This window comes from Leptonotus elevatus, chromosome 15 (assembly GCF_054856555.1).
Source record: "Leptonotus elevatus isolate MCC_2025b chromosome 15, RoL_Lele_1.0, whole genome shotgun sequence".
Taxonomy (NCBI): Eukaryota; Metazoa; Chordata; class Actinopteri; order Syngnathiformes; family Syngnathidae; genus Leptonotus; species Leptonotus elevatus.
In genome coordinates, this window is record NC_141253.1 from 232,738 (window position 1) to 256,395 (window position 23,658).

The window sequence follows — 23,658 nt, forward strand, 5'->3', positions numbered from 1 at the left end:
TTGAGCGTCCGCAACTCGGCAGGTTTCTGGACGGATTCGCATTTTTGCTGGCAAACGTTCCAGTTGGGCTCGACGTGATCCATCCACTTTTTGGCCGCTCAACGGAGAAGGCGGGGCAAGCTGTGACGATGGGATTCCCGGTCCGTTTTCATCCATTTTGTCCTGTAGCGCCCCCTGCTGTCGGGCGAGCGGTTTGCGCGCGGCTTGAAGAAGCGCACGAGTCGCCGGCGTCTTGTAAAAAGGATCAACTTTATTTGCAGTCACGACACGGCAGCTACTCCACATTCACGTCAGTCAGTCACAAACCGGAAAGTGGACGCAGGCCTCCGCGCCTCCGGGGGGCGCCAGTGTTCCACACAGCACCGTGACACACACACACACACACACACACCAACAAGGACCACAACCTGGTCCCAGAAATCCAGAAAGTAAACAAAAAGTTGGAAGAAGCAGTCTCAGGCGGCGGCGGGCGCATCCGTCCCATCTTCGGGAAAGGAAGGATGCCCGGATGACCCCGGATGACCCCGCCTGACCTCTGCCCAATCTTGTTTTGTGTTTCCACATTGTTTGTAGGAGTGCAAAGTGGACGTGCCTTCCGAAGACTATTTACAAATTGGGAGCACTCGCTTTTGTTTGTCGTTTTCTTTCCTGGCGCAAAAAGCAAAATCGTCCCATCGACATCATATAAACATCCTTGAAAACGTTAGCAAACAAAATGTACACTCGACTTTGTCGTCTTCTATACAAGGCCCGCCCCCTCCATGCCGGGCCCCGCCCCCACCCACCGTTAAAATAGATCTGTATATATATTTATATATGCTCATATCAACAAGGAGGGGGTGGGGCGGATGCCGATTGGCCAAAGGTGTCGGGCGGGGGCGGGGCCGCGGTCCGGTGGCGTCGGCGTGGAATGTCAGCTCATCATGTCGTTGCTGTTGACGCCGCACGTGGAATTCTTCATGCTGTCGTTCACCTCCCGCCGGAACACCGACAGGTTCTGCGTGAACCTGCGCCAGCACGGACACGCCGTTAGCGACAGACGGCACGCTAGGCTAGCAGGCGAGCAATGACAGAATGCTAACAGGCGCGCGCGCATGTCACGCGCTTCGCTGGGCCGACCGCGCCAGCGAGAAGAACCTTTTTTTTTGGTGGGCTCATTCTTGTCAAGATCAACTCGTTAACTTTCTTTCCCGCCTTCACGTGATGTCACCGACTTTCAAAGATCAACTTGAAACGATATATTAAAGCTGTCAGATGAATTGTAATTTTCCGTGAACAAATCTCAGCTCGTGTGGCAAAATATCTTGTTCAACTTTTCATACTTAATGAACATCAACGTGAGCAAATAAGCGATTGTATCGTTAACGTCGTTTTCGCAATTCATCAAGTTACAGTTAAAAGTGCCAAACATTGAGTCAGACTTGGTGGCATTATGGTTTCATGTTGGACATTTCTCAATGGATATTTGGGACAAAGCGACTGGTGGTGCTCTCGCTTTTGTTGTTTTGAACGCGGGCGGGTCCACATTGCATTTGATGACTTTTCGTCATGTTTTTCGCCGCCAATAATCCAAAGTGAATTGTGTTCCGTTGGATTATTGGAGCAAAAGCATTCAAATGCGTTTTGCGCGATGACGCAACAAAAGTGAGACGAGCGATCTCCGCTTGGGTTGGAAAGGTTTGAAAAGTTCACGGTCGTTCTCCACGCTGACATTTGCGCTGGAAAGAAAGTCGACATTCAAAGGGGACGAAATGCTTCCTTTCTTTGTCTCCAATCGTGCGTGCGACCGCCACGAGGCGAAAGCGCGGAAGGCGTCTCACCTGTCTCTGTTCTTGGTGAGCAGGTTGCGTTCGATTCCTTCCATGAGGTTCTCGAAGCACAGGTGCATGGCCTGCTGCTTCTCGGGAGGCTGGCTGTTGACGATGCTGTTGCGGACGTCGGCGAAGTACTGCAACGCACACGCCGTCTCGTCAGCGCCGGCGCCGTCCCGCCCGCGCCGGCCCGCCCGCGCCAGACGTGACCGCTTACCTTCTCGTTGAGCAGGATGAGGCCCAGCAGCGGACGCGACATGGACCACTGGTTGCGGCAGTCCTCGAAGATGATGATGTTCAGCACCGTGGACAGCATCTGCACAAAGCAAGGAAGCTTCAGCACGGCCGGCGCTTGGCCGCCATTTTGCGGCGCTTCGCTGCTTCACCTGCTGGATCATCTCGGGGTGCTGCTGCATGATGTGCAGGAAGCGCTCGTCGGTGGCCATGGGCGTGGCCCGCTTCTTGGTGGAGCGCGACAGTTGCTTGAAAAGATACGTCACCATGTGGTCCAGGCTGGAACAGCAGCCCGTGCACACCATGGTGTCTGCGCACGCACACACACGCACACACAAACGTCACGAGGAACTTGCACCGGACAACATGGACGGGAAGGTGAAGCGCTCGCTTGTTGATGGAACGCTTGAGATTCGCGACTCCATTTTCTTTGCAATTCAAACTGATGTCAGGCAAAATGCAACAAATTGCATGGTTCGACTAAACGTTGTCACCAATGTTTGTCAAAAGCTCAATTTTAGTTGGGGGGAGGGGGGGGGGGTCGTTACACGAGACCTCTCAATGATTGGCTACGGCTGCGACGTCCCGGCTCGGCGCCTTCCGACGCATTTGCACTCTGGCCCGCTCATCCGGCTGAAGACCATCAGGTCACACGTTTTCTATTTTCAATAGATTAGACCTTCTTCCGCGCTGCGAACGTGCGTCTCCCGCTTGTTATGAGCAGAGCGAGCGTTCGAGGTCAAACAACTGCTCAAAGTTCCCGCCTGAACTCGACACCATTGATTTATTTTCAAGTCACGTTGTCATTATTTTCAGTTTGGAATGAAAACGATGACGTCATCATGTTCACGCCCAATGGAAACGTTTTTGTCTCTTGCGGGCGACTGAAAATGACATCAACGTTTTTTTTGGGGGGGTCCTTTGTTAATGATTAAATGGATTTTTTTTTTAATCGACGGAAACAATAATATCTTCATGCATGAGCCAAGTAATTGTGGCGAGTCCGTCCGCAGTCGAAACAAAGGTCAAGTTGCAGGTCGCGCAAGGCGAGCGGAGCGCGTACGTACCGAGCGCGGTGAGGCCTTCGGAAATGGACGAGAGGATGTACATGACCATGTGAGGCTCCAGGCTGGCGATGAAGTTCATGTGGTCCTGCGTGAGGACCTCCAGCAGCGAGTAGAAGGACTGGCTGAGTTTGGGGTAGTCCTGCGGGGGGAGGGGGAGGAGTCACAACCAGACAAGGAGGAGGCGGCGCCCGCACCGACCCGCGCCCGCGCACGCACGCACCAGCAGGTCGCTGTGAGGGATGGACAGCAGCAGCTTGATGAAGGTCTGCAGGGCGTTGTCCAAGGCGTCGTCGCCGTACAGCCGGAAGACGCCAAAGTTGACGTAGTTGCCGCTCAGCACCGCCTTCAGCATGGCGAAGCACACGCTCACGCCCTTCAGCTTGACGCCGTACGTGCGATCCTTCGGCACGTCGCCCAGCGTCAGGATGCGGTTGCCTGCGACAGAAACGCAGCAGGCGGTGCGGGACCTCAAAATAGGACATTTGTGGAAAGAATGCCACGGCGGCCATTTTGACACTTTCTGTCCACTGAAGATGACAATCGCGACGACCAATCACTGAGCTGTGATTGGTCGTCGCCCATCAAAAGTGTGACGTCATCTCTTCAAAAATGCCCGCCTTCCGATCCGGATCAACAAGTGCTGCATTTTGCTGCTCAACTCGGATTCCACCAACGACGGTTTATACGATTCGCCACAATTCCGCATTTACGCCGGCGGGGCTGCAAACAACACTTTGTTGGCAAGAATTTGGTCTTGGGTTGACTTCCCCTTTAAAACGATTTGAACAAAGACATTCATGTTGTCTTCGTAGGTCACAGTGTCCCATCCCATTTGAAAATCAGAGCCATGGGTGGGCTACTCATGGCGTCCTTGGGGCCAACTAGTACAAGCTGGCACCTCCAACATGTACAACATTTTTTTTGTCCTTTATAAGAACAATGCACATCAATCGGTTGCAAACGTTGCACACATTGGAAAACTGCAAGTGGCTGACTCGACGGTGCAAGCAGCCAATCACAATTGCGCCCTGCTTGCTCGTCACCTCCAAATACAACATTTCCAAATCGAACCCTCACCGTAGGTTGTGATCATCTTGCTGGTCTCTCGGAAGAGCAGGATGCCGTTGGGCGACGACACGTCAAACTGCAGCCGCTGCGACCTGCAACGCAAGGTCACGCACATTTCACACCACAAAACGGAGACAAGTCGTCGCCACGCCGAAGACGCTGCGGCTCCGACGCCATCGTTTGGGCCGCCTGCACACTTTTGTTTTAGCCAATCACAAGCCAGCCTTTAACAACAAATTGTTTTAGATGACAAACTTTTTCACTTCTCATCATTTTTTTTATTTGGAAAAAAAAAACAGCTTTTCAGGATTCTACTTGGCAAACTTGCTGCTTGTTTTGAAGTGAACAAAATACTTTTTGTCTTTTGAGAAAAAATGACATTTGGAATCGTTTCTACAATCAAGGCAGGTTACGATATCAACAAACGCTGAAGAATCTGAAAGCGCACGATATCAACACGCACGCACGCACGCACGCACGCACCTGTTGTGGACGAGCTCGGCCATGAGCTTGAGCACGGGCGTGGTGCACGCCGGGTCGTGGTACCACAGCTCGATGGCCCGCTGCAGGATGGGCATGTAGGCCGGGTACCTGGCCACGCCCGTCAAGGATCATCACAGCGCGCTGCGGCTAAGCTAAGCTAAGCTAAGCTAAGCTAAGCTAAGAAACCCTTGCAAAGAATACATCCAGTCGAAGAGCATCATGAAGCTGGTCTTGGCGTTGAAGGCGAAGGCGATCCCGCGCAAGTCTCGGACCAGGCCCACCAGAGTCCTCTGCAAGAAAAAGTCCAACAGGTCTAGGAGGTGCGAGGACCGCTGACACTTAAGCTGACCTGCTGCGTGCAACACCTTGGCCTCCTGCTCGTTGAAGGTGTTGGTGCTCAACATCTGGGCCACCGCCTCGAAGGCCACCGTCAGCGGCAGCATGAACTGCTCGAACTGCTCCTCGTCCTCACCTGCAGCAACGCGCCTCGTCAGCGTTCGCCCATCAACACACCTGACACGCCAAATAGTCCTCGCGACCGCCAATACTTTGGGCCGCATTTTCACCAAGGTCCAAAATGTGACCGACCGCGCGAGAGGACTTCCCGCACGCGTTGCTTATCGACAAGAGAGGCGGACCGACATACGAGAGCGCGGAGGAGACAACATGGCGGCCCGTTCTCCAAAGCGCTACAATAATAAATAATAAACATGTTACAAGAAGAAAATCTCAGACGGGTCAAACAAGTTCATACATTAAAATGTCCATTTTGACAACCATCAGCAGTCTGGGGAGCCCCGAGGTTGTCCGCAAGGGCGTTCCGCAGGGTGGGAGCGGCAAAGCAATGGCAGCATGTCCGTGGCATTTCCCATTCACGTTAGCATCAAGCTAACTCGTTTGCTTGCGATCGGAAGTGCCAAAGTGCTGCTCGTTGTCACCGAGTCGAAGCAAAACAAACGTCCCAGCCCGGCGGCGCTTACCAAGATCGACCATGAGGAGGCGCCCCAGCGCGGTGTAGAAGGTGGTGCGGCACCTCATGTCGCTCAGGTTGGACTGGTTGTTGACACCCAGGAAGGAGAAGTGCTCGCTCTGCTGGCAAACCACAAGCAGACAGCCATTGTTGGCGGCGCCAAAAAGGCGGCGGCGGCGAGGAGGCGGCGGCGGCGGCGGCAAATACTCACGGTGTGATTGTTGAGCATGAACTGCACGGCGCTCAGCTTCACCAACTTGCGGACGCTGCTGTACGTGCGCGAGGCCGTCAAGGCAAACGTGCACCTCAACATTACAACGCAAATCTTTCCCTCGATTTGTACAAAAAAAACAATGCGACAACTTTGGCTTTTCTCACGCAAGGAACAAAAACCGTCGTCAGTTTTAGCCACAAGACGCTTCAAAGGGCAAAACGCACACTTTTTGGAAAAGTAGCTCCCCGCCGTTCTTGCGTTGTCGACGAGAGAAGCCACGAGAAAAAACGTATTTTGATTAGGGCTGAAACCATTCACGGGTCAATTATGTCTTATTCCAAAAACGATTTCAAACGAGTGGTTCGTTCCACAACGCAAGTCAGAAATTGGGCCAAGATGTTGATCAGCGTCCGTTTTCAAAACGCCGCCGAAAGGTGTTCCTGGACGTTAAGAGAAATCGAACCATGTTCAACTAAGCTTGCAATGACGAATTGATCATCAGAAGAGATGAATCGTATTGATTATCGATTACTTGTCGATCAATTGATGAATTCTTGTAGCCCTCGCTTGATCAAAATAGTCCATTCAATTGTGGATTCATTCGTCAAAAAAAGCCGTTGCACGTCGATGAACGGTTGCACGTCGCGGACCGGCTTTGCGTGGCGACGAGACGCCCAAAAGGGTGGGGGCGAGGCGACGCGGCCAAAAGGGTGGGGGCGAGGTGACGTGCCCAAAAGGGTGGGGGCGAGGTGACGCGCCCAAAAGGATATCCCAAAGAGAGGTCGTTGAGGAGCTGCAGGGTCTTGGCGGTGATGGGCTCGCACTGACCCCAGTACTTCAAGTTGGTGATGCTGCAGGCAGGTCACCGCCATCATCATCATCATCATCATCATCATCATCATCATCATCATCATCATCAGTAGTATGAGTTAGGAATTCATGACATTCGGTACAACAAGGAGTAGAAGAAGTAAAAGACGCAGAAAAAGCACAAATATGAAGAAGTGGAAAATCGGCTTTTGTCGTTTTGTTTTTGTCAGCTCATTTTTTTAATTGCTCAATCAGATGATTATTTTTTTATTCTGTCCAATTTGCCCAAAACGAGGCCCGATTTCAAACGGACAGCGCAGAAATTGCACAAAGAATGAATTCCTCTTTTATTGTGGAAGATTGACGAAAACGGGGTTTGTTCGGTTTGCCGCGGGAAAGCGCACGTGCTGCTCTCTCATTGGCTGCGGGGTAATGAGAGGCATTCAAGCACGTGCGCCGCTTTGCCGTGGGAACGGGCCCATCAGGGCGCCGCTTGTGCAGAAAAGTAGACGACGTCGCCGCCACTCACATTTTGCCGATGAAGACGCTCAGCACCATCGTCTCGTCGTTCAGGCCCAGCACCTCCGACAGGCGGCGATACAGCTGCAATCGGACGCAAAGCTCAAGTTCACGTTTGGCGCTCAATCCAGTCCGACCCGACGCCGGCAAGCGCGAAAGATGAAGACGGCGAGGATTCCCCGCTCACCTTGGACGACTTCTGCACCTGGTCGCCGATGTAGATCTTGCGGAACTGCTCGAAGAAGCTGAGCATGGCGAGCTCCAGCCTCTCGTTGCCCGCCTGCGCCAGCCGCGAGTCCGTCAGGTTCATCAGCTGCAGAACCCTGGACGGCGCAAGCACAAGCACGGTGGGCGGCGCTCGCCAACATCGCCGGGCGGCAGCAGCCAAACGCAAAAAGGAAGCGGCCGCGAGCACACGGAAGAAACGGTGAAGACGGCGGGAAAAAGGAGAGAGCGAGATCAAAAGAACAAAAAGGAAGAATGAGAAAGAACGTGACGAAGAATGAAACATGAAAAAGATGAAGAAGAAAAAAGAAAAAAGAAAAGATGAGAAGGTCAAAGAAAGAAAATAGGCTTCCATCCCATTTCTTTTTATGCCAATGTACTGAAAATGCGCAAAACGGAAACGGACATGCGACTTGTGGCCATTTGGCATCTGTTGTTCTTCTGCCAACATTGGGCGGGACTCCGCCGCTGTAGGTGGCGCTACACACCCCTAACTGATGGGATCCACCAGACATTTCCATCTCGAATATTCGCTTCTTTGATGAACTTGATTTCAGTTTGGTGGTCGCCCTCAAACGTACGCGTGACAAAACGCGCCACGTGTCTCCGGTCGGGTCCGCCGGCGGTTGTTTCCTCGATTGCCATTTTCCTTCTTTCGATTGGCTTCAAAGTGTGTCAAAACCTTTGGGCCAATTTGGGGCCCTTTTTCAAACGGCTTTTTGATTTGCGCATTTTTTGGAAATTCAGAGAAAAAAAAAAGTGTGGATGGTGATGAGAGGAAAAGTGTGTGAAGAAAGCATCAAGATGTGAAAAAGAGGGACGCGGCGGCGAGCGGCGTACCGGCAGACGAGCTCGCCGTCCATGGCGTCCTGCTCGTCGGTGCTGGCGAAGGACACGCGGCCGCCGATGACCGCCCCGATGATGTAGACCAACCACGTCAGGCGACCTGCCGGGGGGAGGGGTTATGAGCGCGCGTCAGCAGGGTAAGCCGAACCCGGCGCCGCTTGCCCGCCACGCACCCTCCTGCACGGTGACGTCGACGGCGCCCGAGTTGGTGGACTGCAGCAGTTCCTGGTAGCTCTGCGCCGCCTGGTCAAAGAGCTGCACCAGCAGGGCGCACGTCTTCTCGTACTCGCACCTCCCGATGGTGGACAGCTGATCCAGCTGCTGCTGAACCAGCCCCGCGTCGTCCAGCGGGTCCTCCAGGCCGTCCCTGCGGCACACAAGCGGGCGGGCGCCGGACCCGTTGACCGAAGGCCGCTCGCAAGCCACTCATGCTGCCTTTCCAAACCTGAGGATGACGTGGACCGACTCCAGGCGCGAGGTGATGTAGGCCTTGGTGACCTCGGGGGTGTACGTCTCCAGCAGGTGCGGCTCGGTGGCCTTGACGTACGGCACCGACGCCGCCAGCCGCTGCCACAAGCTCAGCAGGTAATGGACGCTGTTGGGCGCGAACTCCCAGTGCTGAAAGCACAAGACGGCGTGACCGCCGGCAGGTTTTCAAAACGCCGCCACGGACACTTTTCGCACCTTATGGAAACTTTGGAGCGACCGCTCTTTCCGCCAAGTGATTGGTCGCAAATCCCCCCCAATACCAGCGGCGAGCGGGCCTGGTGTGCGTCGATCGCCCGTGGTCGGAAATGCGCATTTTTCATCTCGGCCATCGACTTTCCCACGTTGCAAACAACACTTTACAAATTGCTCGGCCATTTTTTAATCAAGAGCTCATCGACTACTTTGTCTCAGCCTCCGGTTTGCCAAACTTTTTTTTTTAACTCCTTTACGCGACAGATCGTTAGCATGTTGCGTCACAGTTTCAACAAAATATTTTTCAACCTCAGATCATAAACAAGCTGCAAGATTTTTCTTCTTTCAGTTGGTCCAAAATGGCCGACGGCGGTTGGGAACCGCAGCGCTAATCGTTCAACCCAGTCCTAACGTTCGTCTTCATACTTGGCGAGAAATGACGGCAATCTGGCAAACTTGACATTTGGCAAAGCGACGCCAACGACAACGAGGACGCTCAACTTGCGCCTTCTGAGCTTCGCATTTTCCGTTTTGCCGACGTCAATACGGAATTGCGGCTTTTTGACGGACATCTGCCGCAATCGAGAAGAAGGCGAAGCCCTTCAAACGCTCATCAACGCTTTGATTGGACGTCGGCACGCCGCAGTTGTTCAAAGAGTGCCGACGCGCCCGCGACTTCACGCCACTTTTCAAATCACGTTCTCGACTCTCGCGTGTCGCGTCTGTTTGCGGCGGTCGCTTGTTAAGACCAAATCTTTGCATGTTTTAACATATTTGGCCAATAAGGATGATGATATGCGCCCGCCGCCGTGGTCAAAGGTCAAGCTCGGCAGGTGTGCTGCGGCCGGCTCACCTGCAGGCTGGTGACGGTGAAGTTGGCGATGAGGCGGATGACTTCGGGGTAGTTGTCCACCTTGACCAGCTCGCCAAGCTGGTAGTTGCTCTTCAGCCGCGCCAGCAGCCGGCAGAACTCGTGGTAGTTGTTGGGGTCCGGCAGACACTGCGCAGGTGGGTTAGGTTAGGGTTAGGGTTAGCCCGCCCCCCCCACCACCCTTCCTCCCGACTGACCTGCGGGTTGGCCAGGATCCTCTTGACGCCGTCCACCAGGTGCGACAGGAACTTGGCTCTCTCGGCATTGTTGAAGAGGGACCTCCTGACGGACGCGATCTGGACCAGACACGACAGCACCTGCGCGCAAACCGAGCGGGTCAACGGCGCCCGGCGGGCCGGCGCCGACCGTAACACTCACCAGCGGGGAGAGAGAAGGCGGGATGGAATGATACAGGTTGAAGAAGAGCTGCAGGGTGGAAGAATCCAGGAAGGCTGCGGCAGAAAAATCAGCAGTTGGCAAAAAACAAGACAAAAACGCAAACAAATTCCTGCCGGTACCGACGAACCCAATTGAATGCAACTTTCATTTCATGCTCACGTCACATTGCGCACGCGTGCTGTCAGTCAATACGACTTTCAATCCGAAATCGTAACTCGTCATTACACCTGTCGTAAATGTGCAATCAAATACCTTTGGCACGTTTCCAATACGCTTGTTAACGAGTCAACAAATATGGCGACGAAATACAAACGCGGTTGCAACTTTGAAATCAGTTACAGCAAACCGGTTAAACGGAGTGCGGGTCAGACTTGTCCTTTTCTGCCACTTGGGGGCATTAGCGTTTCACACGCACGCACAATCGAGCATCAACAACTTTGAATGGCGCTCCGTTTTCTATTGGAACTCGTCTTCATGCCACGCGAGGCCAATCGCATTTCATGACTTTTCATGAGCCGCACAAACCCGATAATAATCCAAAGTCAATTGTGTGTCGATATTTTACGATCCCTTGTTGGAGCAAAGTTTTTCAAATGAGTTTCGTGCGATTGCACCGCCGATTCAATTTTGGCTTTGGTTCAAAATTGTGAATGTTGTTTCCCGCTTTAAAAGCTGCGATTGCGATTGGCCACAGAAGACGCCAGGACGCCACAGAAGACGAGGCTATCTGAGCGGCAGAAGACGAGGCTACCCGAGCACCAGGACGCCACAGAAGACGCCAGGACGCCACAGAAGACGAGGCTACCTGAGCGCCAGGACGCCACAGAAGACGAGGCTACCCGAGCGCCAGGACGCCACAGAAGACGAGGCTACCTGAGCGCCAGGACGTGGGGATCTGCACGGTGCAAAGGTCGTCCGACGACTCGTCGGTGGACGTCCCGATGAAGTCGTAGTTGAGGCAGTTGTAGCTCAGCTTGAGCAGTTGCATCAGCAGGCCGTGCTGCGACTCGTCGTTCAGGTTCAGGTTCTTGCCGGACGCCTGGCGCGGGAAAACAAAACACGCAACCTTCTGGAAATCCCGCGGCGCCATCCGTCGCCACGGGACAGAAACCCAACCCGAGTACAACCATATGGCGGCAACTTTTCAAATGGAGATGACGAAAAATACATTTGTGAGGATGTTCAACGGCAGGTCGAGCCAACGCCGCCAACGTGGGCCGCTTTGGCCAACGTGGGCCGCCTCCCACTTTTACGGAGGGAAGACGACAGACGCATTTCATCCTGTGACGGGAACGACTTTCGCTAGCTTCAACGTTTTCAAAACGTTCCGACATTGTTACATAAATAGACTGAAGTCGTCGATTTCGAAGTGGGACGGTGACGTGTGTTCATTCGCATCTTGAGAAGGACCGAAGTTATGATATTCGCTTAAAGAAAAGGGGTGGGACTAAAGACGTTTGACTTCTTCTCACTCCTTTTCGAATATTCATTGTTTTCTTTTCTATTGCCTGATTTTTCTTTTCTTTGGTTAATTATTCTCCCTTATTCATGTACTGAAAATGTTGAAATATTCCAAATAAAAATTCCAATTCAAAAAAAGGAGTTGTCTTCAATTAAAAAATGTAATCCTGTCTGTAATCCGATTACGTCCTGTAACTATGACAGCATAAAGCGATTTTTTTTTTTTGCATCTCGAATAGGTAATATTGCGTTTTGTCTCCCAGCCTGCCTGTCGTCCATTGGCACGACATGGGCGAGCGGCGAGCGGCGAGCGGCGAGCGGCGGCGACCGACCTGTTTGAGGAGGTTGCAGGAGAGCGTGAAGATGTCAAAGAGGGACGAGTCCCTGAAGGACGAGGCGATCTTCCTGTGTTTGGTCAGCGGGTGCGTCGTGTCCGCCTGGCCACAGAGACACAATGAGACGACGGCGGCAACGGCGGCGGCAACGGCGGCGGCGGCACGGTCGTCCCGCCCACCTGGTTGATCTCGTTGGTGAGCTGCGACAGGATGGTGACGCCGATGATGCAGTGCTCCACGCTGTCCTGCAGGAAGCGCGTGACGTCGGCGATGACGTTGCGGAAGACGTAGTCGTCCTTCTGCGAGTCGAACCAGCCCAGCTTGGTGATGCGGGCGTACAGCTGGATGAGCGCCTGCGTCACGAAGGCGGCCAGCTTGGGCCGCGTGGCCAAATAGTTCAGCACGTAGTTCCCTGTCGGCGCAGGCGCACCTCAGCAACGCTCGGCTTCACGACCCGCCCACAATCCACACAGCGCACCCGACTTCACATCAACGAGCACAATCCCAAAGGGCGCCGTTCCGCTGCGGAAGAGCGTTTTTTGCCCAGTTGGCTCTTTTCAACTCTTTTTGGGCCGCCAAAATGGACGCGAGCTTTTTCAGCGTCCTCCTTTTCACGTCAATGGACTTTTCACACGACTCACAAAAGCGTTGTGATATTTGGCTTTCAGGTGAAATTTCCCAACCAGCCTAAAATGCATTCAAACCTTTGCAGGTGACCTTCATGTGACCTTCATGTGACCTTGTGCAAGCTTTTGAATGTCCAAGTGTGAAAAGTTGCAGTACTTTTTGGGCACAACCGGCGGAAACCGCGCTAAAACGCCGACATGGAACGGGAAGGTCGGCCTTTTGGATTGCGTAACAAAATGGCACTCACGGATGTCGATGCGTTGCTCAAGGGGAAGTGGGTTGCTGGTCCTGGACACCAGCTTGGACAGGCAGGTGGCCGCCAGCAGCTGCGAGTACGACGACTGCGGACACACAAAACGATGCGCGTCACGGCACAGGATTCCGTCGCGGATACCGAGTACACGTTTAAGCCACCGATGCGCAACTCATTTGCTCCCAAAAACGTGCGGATACGTTCCATGGCAACTATGACCAGGCTCCCAAAGACGTATTTAGACGTTGTTTATGCTAGAGCATGCAGAAGGCTTTGATGCAGCCTCTGAACAGAAGAGGACGCTTTAAGAATGGTAGTTATTACAAAGACAGCCAGCAGGTGGCAGCGGAGTAGAAGAGATCGGCCGTGTTGCAACAAGTTATTTTCCTCACCGTTTTAAACAGATTTCTGAATAATGATGAAACGTAGCTATATGCTAATGCTAATTGCTGCAAAACCAAAAACAGATAGAAACATACTCCTTTTATTTGCCTGATGAAAAAAGAGACACTAATCTTTCTTTTGGTAGGTTCCCCGTTTTTAAAGCAATAGAACACAATATTCTGTGGAACTTGCAAAATCCGTCCAAATCCAGTCAAGCAGCCGGGAGCAAAGGGGGTTGCTTCGGTGAAAATGGATGGGAGTGAATGAGTTCAGATAAAAAACTAAAACAGACATTAAGTCAGTCCTCCTCAGCATTTGTCGCCGCTCGACTGCGGCACTTTGGCGAACCAATCGTCATCTGCGTCAGAGACGAAGGTCGTTCAAGACGTCAAATAAAACTTGATCGAGTATCAAAAGTAGGAGCTCGGCATTGCTGAGTCTTGGCGCGTTAACGTTCCTGAAAATCAGTGCTATCGAACATCCCGATGAGTCGCGGCCTTCGGTCCATTTCGTGTTCATCGCGTTGCGCTTGGTTGATTTTCTAAGCGCGGGTGAGAGAAGCACCAAAGCTGCGCCAACGGGATTCATGCAACAAATTCAATTTGTAGCCTGCCCGGCCCAGACCCCTTTTGGGCGCGACTCGTTCCCCGCTCGTCCAGTCTCTGACTCGTCTCATTTCAAGCTTATCGAGGTCTTGGGTCTAGTCTGAGTCTTGGTCTCAAGGCCGTCTTTAAGTCTTGGTCTACAGTCGTCTGGAGCTCGGTCGAGTTTGATTTCGGGTTTGTCCGGGGTCTCGGTCTACTCCCCGTCTTGGGCTTATCCGAGTCTCAAGCCGGTCTCGGTCTCGGCGCGGGCACAGACGCTGAGGTTGCTTTGATGTTCGGGTGCAGGTGCAAGCGTTTGCGACTCACGCTTCCTCTCTCGAGCAGCAGCTGACACTTGCTGAGGCAGTCGGGACCGTTGGTGAACTCCACCAAGGCTTTCTCGGCTTGGAGGCGCACGGCCGTGTCGGCCGTCTCGTACAGCTGCTTGCACAGGATCTCCAGCTGGGCGAGGCCCTGCGGCGACACAGGCGGCGCTTATCAGCCCAAAACACATTGGCGCAATCGCACGCACGCACACACGCGGGATCGGGCCGGCGACCACGTCACGTTCAAACGATTGCCGATGGATGTGGCGAGTTTCTGCGGAGTCTCCGCGACAACGAATTTTGTGTTGTTTTTTTTTTGTCTGTGCTCAAAATGTCGCCTTCCTGTCCTGTTGTGAAAACTGTGCTTAAGTTTATTCAGTCTGAACATTTTCACCAAACTTCAACTATTGGCCTCATTTTGCTTCTTTTCAACAAGACGAGATGCATTTTGGTGATCAAGTGGCGAGTTTCAGTCTCCGATTCTGCCGGATAATTGAACACGCAGCAGCTAAAAAGACGTCAACAATATCGAGAGAAGTCCAGCTCAAAAATGTTATTAGATTCAAATCTTCAAGCAATTTGTCAATAATTCATCATCAATTATCAACGGGGTTGGGGGACTCGGGTCCAGAAAGAACAGACCCCGAAACCGCTTGACTTGAGCCACAGGTGCTTTTACGAGCTCCTTTACCTGTTAATTAAGTAGACGCACCTGTGGCTAAATCCAGCTGTGGCAGGGGTTCGACTTTCTGGATTCCCCAACCCTGATTACAAAGTCAATTGACAGCAATTTTGTTCATCGATGCCAGACTTTGTTTCACTTCAAACTGCTCAAATCTTGGGAAATCTGCGCCTCATCTCGTTTCTGGCTTGATCCAAAAATTGGCAAACTGATGACAATTGTTTTCCAAAGTAAAAGCAATTGTTTTTACTTGGATTCTGTGCAAAGATGATTAGTCTACTTTCATGTCAGATGACAGAAATGGGAGAATATTGACTGTCGAGGGGCCGAAATTCCAAGGCATGTACGATTTGAAGTGAATAACAATCGCGCTAAACCGATGAACACAAAAATATCGATTCGTTTGATAATGTATTAGTCGTTGCTAATATAAAATGTGGAGTAGTGTCTAAAAACGTACTCGTTTCATTTCAGTAAAACATTCTTCAAATGAGACCAAAAAAAATAACGTGAGCTCGCTTTTCATTGACGGCTCAAGTTTTGGCTTCACGTTTTGGTCCAAATTTTGCTCGCGCGAGTGAATGTTGCCCTGAATATGTGACGACAACCCAGGAAGGGAAACGACGCCGAAGCAAGTACGAACAACCTGCTTCGGAAGTGAAGCCCGTCCGCTCATGTTGAGTCTTCCGTTAGCACGCATGCTAATGCTAACGCAACATGACATGTCCTGGCTGCTCCGGCGTCGCAGTTACAGATGAGGCTTCATCGAGAAGCACGCGGTTGTTTCAGACCAGTAAGAGAACTAAATCAATAAAACAAACAAACAAATCGCAGCGAGCGAGCGAGCGACGTGCGCGCCGAACGTCAGCCAAAGTTCATTGAAAGCAACGTGGAGCGTCTACGGAGCCGAAGTCCACTCGCACGAGCCCCGAATTGCCTGCCGCCGGACACATTTGTCGCGACGAGCGCGCGCTCTTCGCGGGCTGGTTGGACCGAATCGAGCGTCCGGTGGCAATAAGGAGCAGTGGCTGCGGGTTAGCTTAGCCACCTAGCGCTAGCGGGCTAAGTAGCCAGCACGGCGCTGCTTAGTAACCAATATAAACAAGACGGCAGGAAACGCAGCATTTGCACTCGTTTCGAGCTCACGCGCAATCAAGCGACAGTCCAACATTTTTGGCCATTTGTCCACCTCACAAAAAACGACAATAACAAGCGGCTTCTTTGCAATCGGGCGGGAGGAGGAGTTGATGTCTCCCGCTTATGCTAACGTTAGCATGGCTAGCTGGCGACTCGGAATGCGCCGCAAAATGTCCCGGACAAGAAAAGGAGGCAAACGGAGGCGCCTTCCGATGTGGTTTGTGAGCGTTCGCCGGGCGACGGTGGCTCGTTCGCTCGCTGGCTGGCCAGGGCTGGCCAGGGAGCGAGAGGCGCACGACCGGTTAGCCGAGCAGACCGCCCGCCACGGTCGCCCGCCCGCCACGGTCGCCCTTCATTGTTGTTTCCGAAGCGGCGATTAAAACAACGGGCGACGCTCGTCCGCGAAGGACGCGCTCGGCGCTCGTCCTTCGTCCGCCCGGTGGACGACGAAACCCCGCGCGGCGAAGCCAACCGCCGGCCCCGGCGTTGTAACAGCAGGCCACGCAACGGTGGCGGGCTGGCGGGCGCTCGCTCGTCTCGCTCGCTCGCTCGGACGGCCGAAGAGTGCGGCGGTGTCCTTCGCTGCTCCGGCGGGCCCAGCCTTCGCCGTCCGCTCGCGACTTCCTCGCCGGAGTCGCGACGCCCGCGGCCTCCTCGAGGCTCCGTCCGTCCGTCGCGCGCGCCGGTTGCAAACACGCCAAGCCCCCGCTCACCTGCACATGATCCGCCATTTTTCCCCATTTCATGCACCTCTCGCTCCGCTTATGGCTAGTCAAGCGCGCGACAGCGCCCCCGGCGGCGGCCCGGCAGACTCGGGCATCAACTTGATCGCAATGGCGACCAATTCCACTTTCATCTCTTCACTTTGAAATCATTGAATGGACTGTAATATGCAACACGGATAGTAATTATTATTACAATGTGCACTTGTATAGACTTTTGCCATCACGCTCCACTCAAAACGTTCACAACGCACGTATTAACGCACAATAACAGACCATGTGCACGGGTTTGTTTTCACCTCCAAATTCCCACATCTCGGCTTATTCTACACCCTCTTCAACATTTGTCTGATTCGAAATATGCCAACCACAAATGTGCTTCACGTCCCAAGAATTCCCACAATTTCCCACCCTAAAAATCGCTCTCAGACATATTCTACACTCAACATCAGGGTTCACCAATTCCGGTCCCTGAGGTCCGATGTCCTGCAGGTTTTAGATGTTTCCGCCAACCAACACACCTGATACTAAAAGATAAGGATCGTTATCAGGCATGCTGATGATCTGATTAATGAAACCTGCAGGACTCTGGACCTCGAGGACCAGAATTGGTGAACCCTGCTCGACATCATTGCCACCCATCTAAAATTTCTTGACCGATTGAAATCATTCCAAATGCAAAATATTTATTATTTTCCACATTGCAGAAGTTGCTCGTATATAATTGTATTGCTTTATTTTTTCACTCTTTGTGTAGCTTTCTCTTTTTCCCCCAGCTGCGCTTGATTGCTCGTAAAAGGGGGCGGGACAAACAACAGGAAAGGCCGACTCATTGCTTGTTTCATGTCTCGTCTCAACACTGGCCAATCTTTAAAAAAAACGGCCAAAAATCACGGATGATCCTTTTTCGCAGTTTTTGTTTTGTTTGACAACACAAGCGAGCGTTCAGTTCGGATGGAATATTTTCCTTGGAGATGACGCCACAATCTTTATTTTTATTTTTTTTAAAGGGACACCACAATCGACACACTTCCCGTTTTCTTATCTGCTGGCACGCATGCACGCCGGAGGTTTGTCAACTTTGTGCTTCCATGACGAGCGTCAGTTTCGCGCAAATGATGGAACATTCAAAATACTCCTGCATGTTCTGTATCAAATTGTACCCTGCCTCTTTGGCCCGCTTCACAGCTGGAAATCTCCCCCAGGTGGACGTTTGCCCTTAGTTAGTTCTCTTTTGGGAGGCCAGACCATTTTCGTACGTCCTGTTTGGGCGCCCGGCCGGGGGCTTTATAAATTCATGAAAATGTCCGGTTGGCATTGCGTGACTGATAGGAGGTGAAGTACATCGTGTAACTGCGACTGGCACCACAATTTCAAAGCCGGGCCAAGTGTCCTCTTTATTGGGAAATGGGAATAAGGCCACCCTACCTTAATGGGCCGCTCCGAACTGTTTGAAGCAAAACAACGATGCCAAGTGCCTTGGTGAGACTCGCAATGCCGGATGTCGCCTCCGGGCGGCGCTCCGCCGGCAGCCAAGCGTTTTTACGTGTACCCGAAGAAGAAGAAGCAAAAACGAACAGCACAAGCATCAACACTCAATTCGGTGTTTATTGCTTAAGTAAAGCGAACATTTCCCGATACAGAAAACCTTGTCTTGTTTTCCCTTCTGACACCATAAATGTAGGCTGACACAACGTTTGTAATGACGTCATTCCGGGTACGTAATCCGAGTCAAATATCAACTCCATCTTGTTGCGAGTAATCCCGCTAATATTTTAAACCAACGACGTAAGCATCAATTGTTTACATTTTCAACGGTTTAATTGAACTGCTAAAATGGTGTTTGTGGCAAAAAAAACAAAAACAGCATCACGTTATAAATTCCACGTTTCAACGTGACAAGTTGGACAGTTCAGGTCGCCCTTTTGATCATATTCAAGCTTTTTCATCCATTGTGATCCTCCTGACGGGTCACGTGCGTGCTGGAGCCTCGCCCAGCTTTCTTCGGCCACTAAAAGGTTATTCGAGTTCACGAAATAAACATTTTTCGTCAACAATACATTTCAAACGAGAGTGCTTTTTAAAAATGAACTGTGTCCATTTGACAGCTATAAAATAAAAATGTATCATAGAAAAATGTTTTTTGTTTTGAATGTTTTCATCCCTGTCAATTTATTTCATATATTGGGAGCTCTTGGGGGTTTATTCGAAACATATTTTGGTGGCCATACCGAAGTAGGAAGGTTGAACAGTCGTTTGGGAATTGTAGTTTACTTTAATACCCAATACTTACTGTGATCTTTATTTTTATAAATCTTGTAGTCAATAAATACGCTATATATTTAAAAAGAAATTAAACAAATGCTAAAACTAGCAAAAACTAAAGCAAAGCTTTAAAACAACTGCTTTAAAAAGTCATCAAAATCGTATAAAAAACAATATTCAAAGCAAAATAAAAATTGTCCCCAAAGCATTATAAGGTTAAGGCATGCCTTTCAAAATCAAAACAGTCAAGTCGGTTGGAGGAAGCGGGCTTCTTCACGATGCGGAAGCAGGAGGGCGTGGCCTACCCGAACGCGGCAGCCAATCAGAGCGGCGGAGGGATGAGCATCTTCCCGCAGTTCAAATCCGTCCCGGTCAAGGCAGACCAGTTCAGACACAAATCAAAACCCTACAACACATTTGAGAACAGGATACAACTTGAAAGAAAATTCAAGCCTTAGCTAGCAGGCTAACGGCTAACTAGCTAGCAGGCTAACGGCTAACTGGTTAGCCTTAGCGGAGGCCAACTTGTCTGTAAAAATCAAAGCTGAAAAGTTTCCCGTTTGGTTTCAGCCCCAGCCTTCGTCCTCAGCGCTCCGCTGATTGGCCCAGCGGGGGGTGTAGCGGGTTGGCGCGTGCTGACCCCGGGGCCGGGGCCGCGGCCGTCCGGAGGAGTTGGTGGCGAAATGCGCGCGCGGGAAGGGAAGGAGGCCGCTTTGGGGGGGGCCCTCACGGGGGGGCCAGTAATGTTGGCGGCCCTCATGTTGGGGCCACTGGGGCGGTCCTCGGCTATTGGCTCCTGGTGGGAAAGATCTGCAGGAAGTGGACCCCCCCCCAAAAAAAGACACGGTTACTATTTCCTTTTACATACACACACACGCAAGCACACACACGCACACACACATACTGGGGGCCATCATTTTGGGGCCACTCATGCGGTTGTCGTCTTCTGGCTCCCGGTGGGAAAAATCTGCAGGAAGCAGAAAGAAAACATGTTTTGTTTTTTTGTCTAAAACCATTTTCAACAGATACAAAAATACATTTTGGCTTCCAACTTGGAAACACCACCAAAAAAAGCACCCATGAAAAAATGGCGGCGCCCTCCAGCATTGAAGTTGGCCGTCCCCCGTTTGGAATTTTCCCAGCTTGTGACAAATTCATTTGTGCGTCCGTTTAGCGTCGAAAGCAAGCACGTACCCGCAGGCGGCGTCGCCGTCGCCCCGCCGTCCGTCTTGAGGCGCGCTGCCGCCGGCCCGTGTCTGATGGACGGCTTGTCCTTGCACCCACGCCGGCGGGCGCTCGTCCATGCCCGCGTTGCTGCCCAGACAAAAGCGTGTGCGCGAGCGCAAAAACACACAAAAGTTAAGAAGCAGCTCCGTCAATCGTTGCAGACGACGAAATCGATATCTGAGCCTGCAGGAAGTCGATAGCAAGCGGCGGGTGCGATGTGGCGAGGGCCGACATTCCAAATAAGCAAGCAAAGAAAGACGCGCACGCGCACCTTCGGCGGGCTCCGTTGCAAAGGTCGTCGATGTAGTTTCCTCGCTCCATGTCGTGACCGCGGCACGAGTTGAACACTGAAACGCACAAACGCGTTCGTGTCACTTGCTAACAGTGCGCGCGCACGTGCTCGTCACTCACATTTGATGGTCTCGGCGGGATCCATCCTGTCCACGTCGATCAGGTACCTGACACACACACACGCGCGCGCGCGCAGCCTCCATCAAGCAATCAAACACAAACACAAACACAAACACAAACACGCGCGCTCCGTGAGCAAGTGACCTGCAGATCATGTAGCCCGTGCGGTTGAGTCCGTGCGTGCAGTGGACGCCAATCAGCTTGTCTGCAACACAAAGCGGACGGACGGGTGAGCCAGCGGCGGCCGGGCGAGGCCGGGCGTGGTCGGGCGTGGTCGGCTGACCGTTGCGGCAGTTGTCTCGCAGGAAGCGGCGGACGGCTCGCTTGAAGGCCAGGACGGCGGCGGCGGCGGGGACCACGTGGCCCGCCGTGGGAATCTTGACGTAGCGCAGCGAGGCCGGCAAGTCCTGCCCGCCATCCGACGCAAAGCACATCCGTCGGCGCGCGTGGCACGGCAAAAACACAACATCAAAAGAAAAAAGCTTGTTGAAAAAGCGTTGATGTTTTTGTCAAATCAATGAAACGTTCAAGGTTGACGTGAAAAGTTTTGATCTGCGTACGACGTCACACGCAAGATGGAAGTCAAACAGTCGTTTGAGAAATGACATTTGTTTATCACGCAATACTTTTTTTAAATTTATCTTGCACTCCACAAAGATGACATGTAAAAAAAAAAAAATCTTGCTCAAGTAAACGTAAAATCAAGCCTTTTCAAAGAAGTCAAAGTTGCTGAAAAAATGAATCAACGAAGCGCGCATGACCTTGAAAATCAAGTTCAAAACAAACAAAAACTTGCGACCAAACAAAGCCGGCATTTGAACGGCGGAGTGCCGAATGTGTTTGCACACCTTAAAGCTCGCACGCATGGTCCGAAAGGCGACGGGTGCACTTGGCGCCATTTTCAACGGTTTATTTGAGGCAACAAAAAAACACGCTTGCAAAACTGGAGAAGACGCAAGTTTCGCTTTTCCCAATTTCCAGACAGAACCGAAAGATCCAAACGGACGTAAAAGAGGCTCAAGTGGAACTTCAAAACAATTATTTGTTCGATATCCTGAAAGCGGGAAAACAGACGGAAGCATCACCAAGCCTGCGAGCGGACGTACGTGTAAGCAAACCTGCACGCCGCTGCTCACGTGCGCACTTGACTTCTTCAAAGTCCATTTCAAAAGAAAAACAAAACAAACTCCAAACCTCGTTTTTCGCAACAGACTTTGTAACTCCATTTGCACGAAAACATTACAAATCTTCGGAAAGCGACACGGAACTTTCCGGAAATGAAAGCGATAGAAGGCGGCAGCCGGCAAGCGGGCGAGCGGGCAAGCGGGCGCTACCTGCGGTCCGTAGTAGCGCGTGGTGAAGGTCAGGTCGATGACGAGGCCCAGTTCTTGCCGGTCGGCCCGCACGGCGTCCAGCAGCTCCCACGGTCCGAAGGCCTGCGCCGGCGCCAGCCCCCGGTTCAGAGACTGAGCGGGACGGCGAGTTGCGCGTTAGCATTTGCCGCCACCGGCCGGCCAGACGACGAGGCGCTCACCTGCTTGAGAGGAACCTTGAAGGCCACAAAACGAGTCCCGCCCACTCGCTTGCCCACCGCCTGGTAGTCCAGCCACCTGCGGCAAACACACGCACACACATCCAGCCAATCGCGGATCGGAAAGTCGCGGCCGAAGGTCGGCAGGACCCGATTTTGAGCGGGAAACGCCGTTGATGGAAGTTGAGCAAGCATCGCCATTTGTGGCCACCGGAGGATATTTTGCTGCCGGTACCTTTTTTTTTGGTTCTTGTCTTTACGCCCAGCATTTTGTGTGTTTGCAGTATTTTTGCAACAGATTTCTAAAATGACGCCGACATCCTGTCAGCACGTCACACTCAAGTCTTTTCAAAAGGTGCTCGGCGACGACAACAGCCAATGTCAAGAAAAACAGGAGATCGACTGTTTTTTGTTTTTTTTTGCCTGTTTTACTGCCACTTCCCCACTCTTGCAACCGGCCGACGCCAGAGCTGGACCGCTTCCCCAGAGGGAGGCGTTGCTATGGAGACCCAAATGACTGGCTGGTCCTGAGGAAGGAACCCCCCCCCCCCACACACACACACACCTGAACACAAAATTAATAAAAATAAAGACAATGAAAATGATCATATCTGGTCTTTTTTTAAACGACGGCCTCGTGAGGATAAACGGATTGGAGACAACGGATGGCTGGAGAGAAATAAAATGGCGCCTGAACCAGCGTTCGAAGGGTCGCCGGTTCGAATCCCGACTCCAAATGAGTGAGTGATTGCGTCTCATTTCCGTCTGGCCAATCACTATCGAGGGAACGTCTGAAGTTCTTCCTGTGAAATTTGCTCCCCTCGTTAACTTTATGAATAAAAAAAGGGAAGAAATTGGCGAGCTTGGACGAGCTCAGAGTCCGCTTGTTAACATTCAAGCAAGTCGTCTCACTCACCTGTCTGGAATTCCATTTTGTCGACCGTGGCGAGGCATTTTTCACAAAAATGGGATTTATTCCGTTCTACGTTAGCTAAAAACAAATCTAAAACTTTTAAAGCTCTTCTCGTTTCCTGTAATTTGCTTGAGTCACATTTTCATTCTTGCTGCGCGGTGAGGCGACGCGTTTTGATGACGTCAACAGACCGTGTCCGGAGCTGCGTTTTCGGACCAAAGAGGCCGTGGGATTTGTGAGCTTCTCGTCGGCGATCGTCGCTGCTTTGAGTGGATTCCGTTTTTTGTTTTGTCTTTTGCCTTCTTTGGGTTTGGCGTCGTGTGGTCAGTTCGCGACTTGTTCGCTGCTGGTCCCTGAGCGGCGGGAAAAAAAGCTTCCCAAACAAAGCGGGTCAATCATTTACAGTTCATCGGGGCGCCACGAACGCCTCATGGGACACATTCCCAAAGTGCGAGCCACGTTGAACTTCTCACACTTTTACGCTTTCGTAAAAAAAAGAAAATAAAAGGAAAAAAGCTTGTGTTGGAAGAGGGAAACCTCCCAAACCTGCTGGACCGCAGTTTGACACCCGTGCACTAGAGGGTGCCTGCGTCCAGCTAGTT

General features: G+C 52.0%; 2 protein-coding genes across 4 annotated transcripts; both read right to left on the reverse strand.

Annotated features, from left to right (window-relative positions):
- Positions 1-230: 230 nt before the first annotated feature.
- On the reverse strand, positions 231-16,778 carry xpo7 (exportin 7). Of its 3 annotated transcripts, none has more exons than XM_086096677.1 (27): positions 16,701-16,778; positions 14,170-14,316; positions 12,869-12,962; positions 12,174-12,406; positions 11,992-12,096; positions 11,072-11,237; positions 10,178-10,251; positions 9,997-10,116; positions 9,782-9,928; positions 8,693-8,865; positions 8,421-8,614; positions 8,242-8,347; positions 7,364-7,499; positions 7,187-7,260; positions 6,618-6,698; positions 5,845-5,908; positions 5,644-5,752; positions 5,029-5,135; positions 4,865-4,953; positions 4,664-4,771; positions 4,190-4,272; positions 3,333-3,547; positions 3,113-3,251; positions 2,198-2,355; positions 2,029-2,127; positions 1,821-1,948; positions 231-1,007 (listed from the first exon to the last, which is right to left on the reverse strand). In XM_086096677.1, the coding sequence occupies exons 1-27, from the start codon at positions 16,731-16,733 to the stop codon at positions 914-916; spliced, it is 3,276 nt and encodes a 1,091-aa protein (XP_085952803.1). In that variant the 5' UTR covers positions 16,734-16,778; the 3' UTR covers positions 231-913. The 3 variants fall into 3 exon arrangements, with proteins under 3 accessions (XP_085952803.1, XP_085952802.1, XP_085952801.1); XM_086096676.1 differs by having other exon boundaries at positions 5,644-5,755; XM_086096675.1 differs by lacking the exon at positions 16,701-16,778 and adding an exon at positions 15,497-16,613 and having other exon boundaries at positions 5,644-5,755.
- Positions 16,779-18,297: 1,519 nt separating this feature from the next.
- Positions 18,298-23,367, reverse strand: dusp11 (dual specificity phosphatase 11 (RNA/RNP complex 1-interacting)). Its single transcript, XM_086095863.1, has 10 exons — positions 23,060-23,367; positions 22,147-22,222; positions 21,947-22,078; positions 20,896-21,019; positions 20,757-20,817; positions 20,613-20,659; positions 20,473-20,548; positions 20,169-20,288; positions 19,879-19,941; positions 18,298-19,784 (listed from the first exon to the last, which is right to left on the reverse strand). Exons 1-10 carry the CDS (start codon positions 23,095-23,097, stop codon positions 19,541-19,543), a joined length of 981 nt encoding a protein of 326 aa, XP_085951989.1. The 5' UTR covers positions 23,098-23,367; the 3' UTR covers positions 18,298-19,540.
- Between the last annotated feature and the right edge of the window lie 291 nt (positions 23,368-23,658).